A 5,985-nucleotide genomic window follows, 5' to 3' on the forward strand; every position below is an offset into this window, starting at 1 on the left:
CCCCCCCCCCCCCCCCCCCCCCAAGGGTGCGGGCGCGCCGGATGGGTGCTGCTGGGCTGCTGGGGTTCGGGGAGGGGGCTGCAGGGCAAAGGGGGGTGCGGGGCGCCCCCCCACGCGTGACAGCGGGCCGGGGGGAGTGAGGAGGAAGAGGAGGAGGAGGAAGAGCAGGAGGAGGAGGAAGAGGAGGAGGAGGAAGGCCAGGCGAAGCGCCGCGCTCCCAGCACCCTCCAACATCCTGCCCCGGTCGCGCAGGAAGGAAGCAGCACCCACCCCGGCACCCCGGAGCCCCCCCCAAACCCCCTGGAGCCCCCCGGGTCCCTCTCCCCTTTTTCCCCGTCCTCCCCCCTCCCCCCCATCCCCGGGGGAGCCCCGCGGCCGAGCCCGGCTGCGCCCCCGGCCCCGCGTTCCGCCCTCCGCCGCCCCCGGCTCAGCCTCGCCCCGCTCCGGCGACCTTTGCCCGGTCCCCGGTGTGGGGGGGGGCACCGGGCTGCCCGAGGCCGGTTTCTACGAAACCGGGCGTTCCCGGGGCCGGTGCCAGGCTGCGCCTCCGCTCCCGCACCCACCCGGGGCCGTGGGGCTCAGTTCCGGACACGGGGGGTCCGTGCGCCCCCCCTCCCTCCCCCCCAAAAAAGCCTTCTATTTGGGGCTGGGGGGGTCCTGCCCCCTCGCCACAGCTCGCCACGAAGGTCAGAGGCAAGGACGGTGCCCCCGGTGCTGCCTCAGCACAGTCCCTGCCCGGCCGAGCGTGAGGAATGGGGAGGCTTTGTCGGGGATTCGCGCCCCAGACCCCCGCCCCGGTGGGGATTACGGCCCCCGTACCCCGATACTGGGCAGGGCCGGTGCTGCCACCCCGCTGTGCCCCCTCCCAAAAGCCGTGGGGCGATGCCACCTCCCGAAAAGTGGCCTGGGGCTGCTGGTGGCGGTGGTGGTCCCGAGGGAACACCCAGCAAACACAGCGGGCACGTGGCAGAGCCAGGCTGGATGTGGTCGTGCCCCGAGGGCTCGCACCCCGCTGCTGTCCCCATTATCCCTTGGTCCCCAGCACCGGGACGCAGTGGCCATGGGAGATGTCACCGAGCTGATCCCGGTGACATCCCAGGCCAGCACGCGCTGGTGGCACTGCTGGGACGGTCACAACATCTTGCATCCCCTTGGCAGCCCCGGCCAGTGCAGCGCCTGCCAAGAGCACGCGGAGCAGTCGGGGGCATGGGGCCACCTCCTGTCCCCTTCACATCCCGGGGGATGCCAGAGCCCAGGTCCCTGCGTGTCCCTGCTGCTGTCCCCATGGGCAGCGCCCAAAGCTTCCCACCCCGGGCACGGTGCCTTGGGGTGACGGTGGCTCCGTGCCCTGTGCCAGGCTCCCCGTTGGGCTCCGTCCCCGTCCTGCGCCCCGCAACGCCTGGGGCTGCGCCGTACCCACCGGGGGTGCCCCCAGGGCTGGCTTTGGGCAGGAGCACCCCGTCCTGCTGGGGTGCAGCCAGGTGGGGACCCGGCGTGCTGGGGACACCGCTCCGTGCACGGAACAGCTACAAGTCCCGTGTCCCCCCACCCCGTTCCCACCTCGCCGGGGTGGCCGGCGGGGCCGTTTCCTGGCGAGGGGCAGCCCCTGGGGGCCGCGCATCCGGGCTGCACATCTGGAGCCCAGCTGCTGGCCCCGGCACCCGGGGCTGCCCGCGGCCCCGCCGGCCCCTGCCTCCATCCTTGGGGGGCGCAAGGGGGCTCCAGATGGTGCCAGCTCCCCCCACCCCCCCAACAGCAGGGGGGCAGCCCGGGGGGCGTCTGGCGGGGGCATTTCCCAGCTCTGACAGATGGAACGGCTGCCGCCGGGATTAGGGCTCCCCAGGGGCTGGATTTGGCACGCCAGGCGGGCAGCGTGGATGGCCTGGGCTGGGGGCTTGGGGGGGGTGGTCCCGTGGGATGTGTCACCGCCGTGCCCCAGCCCTGCGTGATCCCGACCCCTTTCTCTTGCAGCGAAGGCGTCTTCAAGTGCCCGGAGGACCAGCTGCCCCTGGACTACGCCAAGGTGAGTCTGGAGCTGCAGGCACAGCCGGGCACACGGCCAGGGCACCCTGCCGGCAGGGGAACGTCCCCGTGTCTCCCACCGAGGGTCTCTGCGCCCCCGCCTGGCACAGCCCCGGTGCCTGGCACGGGCGCCCGCGCGGAAGCAAGAGCCCTTTGTGCCGCCGCGCTGGGAAACGGAAACCCGCTGCCGACAAAGGGCGCTTGTTCGCGTGCCGGCGGGGGGATCCGGCCCCGGGCACCGTGCCCACGGCTCCCCGCTGGGCTTGGGGGGGGAGGAAGGGGCTGGTGGGGGATGCTGACATCCCGGTGCTGTCCTGCTCCCCAACAGATCTACCCCGACCCCGAGCTGGAGGCGCAAGTGTTGAGCCTGGCCATCCGCTGCATCCACAGCGAGGAGGGCTGCCGCTGGAGCGGGCTCATCAAACACCTCCAGGTAGGAGCTGGTGGGCAGGAGAGGAGCAGGGCTGCACCTCGGAGTGTCCCGGACCTTCTCCCCCCGACCGTCCCTGTGCTCCCCCAGGCCCACCTTGGCACCTGCGCCTTCAACGTCATCCCCTGCCCCAACCGGTGCAGCGCCAAGCTGAGCCGCCGCGACCTGCCCGAGCACGTGCAGCACGGCTGCCCCAAGCGCCGGGTCAAGTGCGAGTTCTGCGCCAGCGACTTCACCGGGGAGGCCTTCGAGGTGGGCACTGGGGTGGGGGACACGCCATGCGGGGGGGGGGGACGTGCAGCAAGCAGGGGTGGCGTGAGGGCACGGCCTGGCTAGGGGGGTAGCCAGGTCTCAGGGGGTACAGGGTGGCCATGGGGGACCCGGATGGGGGACAGCGTGGGGACACAGCCTGGCCGTGGGGGCAGATCCTGGCTGTGGCTGGTGACGCTGCTGCTGCGGTCCCCAGGGCCACCAGGGCACGTGTCCCCAGGAGAGCGTGTACTGCGAGAACAAGTGCGGGGCCCGCATGATGCGGCGCCTGCTGTCCCAGCACACCCTGGCCGAGTGCCCCAAGCGCACGCAGCCCTGCACCTACTGCGCCAAGGAGTTCGTCTTCGACACCATCCAGGTGAGACGGGGCCCGTGGGGACGGGGCCGCCCCGCCGGCTCTCGGCGCCACCTGACCGCCATCCCCTGTCCCCAGAACCACCAGTACCAGTGTCCTCGGTACCCCGTGCCCTGCCCCAACCAGTGCGGGACGCCCAGCATCGCCCGGGAGGACGTGCCCAGCCACCTGAAGGAGAGCTGCAGCACTGCCATGCTGCTGTGTCCCTTCAAGGAGGCTGGCTGCAAGCATCGGGTGAGTGCATCCCCAGCCCCGTGCCGGTGTCCCCATCCCCATCCCGCCCCGGTATCTTTATGCCACCATGTGCCCCCCGGCATCCCCACAGCCCTCTGATGTCTGTCCAGTGCCTTGTGGGGTTCCTGTTCTGCTTTGCCCCATCCACATGGACAGTTGGTGTTCCCATCCTGTCCGGTGTCAATTTGCCACTCTGGTGTCCTCGCCGTGCCATCCCGGCCAGGTGTCCCCATGCCATCCCAGCCAGGTGTCCCCATGCCACCCCTCTCCTGTCCCACCCCTTTGTCCCCGTGCAGCCCTGCTCCACCCCCCTCCATCATCCCCATCCCCGTGACCCCCTCCTCCTTCCCCATCCCACCCCCCGCTGACGTCCCCGCCGTCCCCGCAGTGCCCCAAGCTGGCCATGGGCCGGCACCTGGAGGAGAGCACCAAGGCTCACCTGGGCATGGTGTGCGCCCTGGTGAGCCGGCAGCGGCAGGAGATCCTGGAGCTGCGGCGCGACGTGGAGGAGCTGTCGGTGAGCAGCGACGGGATCCTCATCTGGAAGATCGCCGACTACGCCCGCAAGCTGCAGGAGGCCAAAGCCCGCAGCAACTACGAGTTCTTCAGCCCCCCCTTCTACACCCACAAGTACGGCTACAAGCTGCAGGTCTCGGCCTTCCTCAACGGCAACGGGAGCGGCGAGAGCAGCCACCTCTCCGTCTACATCCGCGTGCTGCCGGGCGAGTACGACAACCTGCTGGAGTGGCCCTTCTCCTACCGCGTCACCTTCTCCCTGCTGGACCAGAGCGACCCCTCGCTCTCCAAGCCCCAGCACATCACCGAGACCTTCCACCCCGACCCCAACTGGAAAAACTTCCAGAAGCCGGGGACCTCGCGCGGCTCCCTGGACGAGAGCACCCTGGGCTTCGGCTACCCCAAGTTCATCTCCCACGAGGACATCAAGAAGCGCAACTACGTGCGGGACAACGCCATCTTCATCAAGGCCTCGGTGGAGATCCCCCAGAAGATCCTCGCCTGAGCCCCGGATTCGGGGAGGGGGCCGGTGGGGGGGACAGGGGCCGTGAGCCCAGCCCGGGCTGACCCCCGCGGTGCTGAGCCCCCCGCCCCGGGGCTGGGGACCCCGCGGTGGCCGCGCCGGCGGCTCTCAGGGAGGCGGTGGGGGGGGCTGCCCCCGTGCCCCCCGCTGGGGCTGGGACCCCGCCGTGCTCGGTGCTCAGCCCCTTCTCAGGTGCCCGGGGGTGCCGGGGGGGGCTGGGCCCCCCACTTTCCTTGCTGGAATGCCTGGTGGCCCCCGCCAGCCTTGTTGGGGACCCGGCGGGTCCCCGCTGCCCAGAGCCATATTTTGTAAGCCGGTGCCCCCCGGGAGCACGTTTGTTATTTATTACCCTGGGCCAGGGCCCGACGCCCCCTTCCCTGCCTCTTTTTTTTTTGTTTTTGTTTTTGTTTGTGTTTTTTTTTGTTTTTCAATAAACTCTTCTTGTATTTATTACGGCCGCCTGAAGCTCCTTCCTGCCCCGGGGGCAGGGGACACGGCTGGGTGCCAGGTCCTGGGACAGCGGGGGGGGGGCTCCACGTCCCCACTGCCTGCCCATGGGGGGGGGGGGAGCCGGGGCCGTGGGGCTGGGGGGGGGGGGGGGGCGGCGGGGGGGGGAATCCCGGACCCACATCCCTGCGGCAGACGGGTGCAGACGGTTGATTCGGTAATCACCGGTGGTGGCGGGGGGGCACCAGGCCGCCCCCATTATCCTGCAGCCCCCCCCATGTCCCCCCCACAGCCCTTTGTTAGCACGGGGGCAATCAGGGCTCCAGGGGAGGCAATAATTCGGGGCAGACGGGGGGCGGTGGGTGGCTGTGGGGGTGTTGGGGTGGTTTGGGGGCTCGGCTGGATCAGGCCCCATGGGGACCCCCCCCCAGTCACCCCAGTATGATGGGGGGGGTGCTGCCCCCAGGCTGAGCCCACAGCTGTGTTAGTGCTGCCCAGCTGGACGTGGTTCCCCCTCCCTGATCCCAGCTGGGCTGGGGGGGACACGGGGCAGCCCCTCGCACCCCGCCCCCCCCCCCCAGGCTGTCCCAGTGCCACACCGGTGCCCAGTGCCAGCTGTACTGGTGCCCAGTGGCCACTCCCAGTGCCAGCTGTACTGGTGCCAAAAGCCAGCGCTGTTCTGGTCAATGCCAGCGACTGGTGCCCAGCCTCAGCTCACGTTGGTGCCCAGTGCCATCCCATACTGGTGCCCAGTAACAGCCTTTACTGGTGCCTGATGTAACCTTATACTGGTTCCCAGTAACAGTCTGTACTGGCCTCTGATGCAATCTCACACTTGTGACTGGTATTTGCCTGTACTGGTGCCCCAGCTGTCCCGTACTGGAGCCCAGTAACAACCCATACTGGTGCCTGATGCTGTCCCATACTGGTGCCCCACCTGTCCTCTACTGGTGCCCAGTAACAGTCTTTATTGGTGCCTGCTGCTAGCCCATACTGGTGCCTGGTATATTCCTGTACTGGTGTCTGGTGCTATCCCATAATGGTGCCCAGTAACAGCCCATACTGGTGCCGCACTGGTCCATTACTGATGCCCAGTATCAGCCTGTGCTGGTGCCCCAGCAGTCCCATACTGGTGCCCAGTATCACCCCGTACTGGTGCCCAGTATCACCCCGTACTGGTGCCCCCCC

General features: G+C 69.4%; 2 protein-coding genes across 2 annotated transcripts in view; both read left to right on the forward strand.

Moving 5' to 3' along the window:
* Positions 1 to 4,662, forward strand: part of NEK8 (NIMA related kinase 8) — a 19,381-nt gene extending 14,719 nt beyond the window's left edge. Inside the window, exon 11 of the mRNA XM_035342826.1 lies at positions 4,380 to 4,662. Within this exon, the coding sequence (XP_035198717.1) occupies positions 4,380 to 4,394 (15 nt within the window). The 3' untranslated portion in view covers positions 4,395 to 4,662. The remainder of the gene's footprint in view (positions 1 to 4,379) is intronic.
* TRAF4 (TNF receptor associated factor 4) overlaps positions 1 to 4,662 on the forward strand; it is a 5,016-nt gene extending 354 nt beyond the window's left edge. The window contains exons 2-7 of the mRNA XM_035342828.1: positions 1,972 to 2,023; positions 2,351 to 2,455; positions 2,543 to 2,704; positions 2,919 to 3,080; positions 3,156 to 3,311; positions 3,700 to 4,662. Of these exons, the coding sequence (XP_035198719.1) occupies positions 1,972 to 2,023; positions 2,351 to 2,455; positions 2,543 to 2,704; positions 2,919 to 3,080; positions 3,156 to 3,311; positions 3,700 to 4,332 (1,270 nt within the window). The 3' untranslated portion in view covers positions 4,333 to 4,662. The remainder of the gene's footprint in view (positions 1 to 1,971; positions 2,024 to 2,350; positions 2,456 to 2,542; positions 2,705 to 2,918; positions 3,081 to 3,155; positions 3,312 to 3,699) is intronic.
* Positions 4,663 to 5,985: the final 1,323 nt, after the last annotated feature.

Source organism: Oxyura jamaicensis, chromosome 19, assembly GCF_011077185.1.
Source record: "Oxyura jamaicensis isolate SHBP4307 breed ruddy duck chromosome 19, BPBGC_Ojam_1.0, whole genome shotgun sequence".
NCBI lineage: Eukaryota > Metazoa > Chordata > Aves > Anseriformes > Anatidae > Oxyura > Oxyura jamaicensis.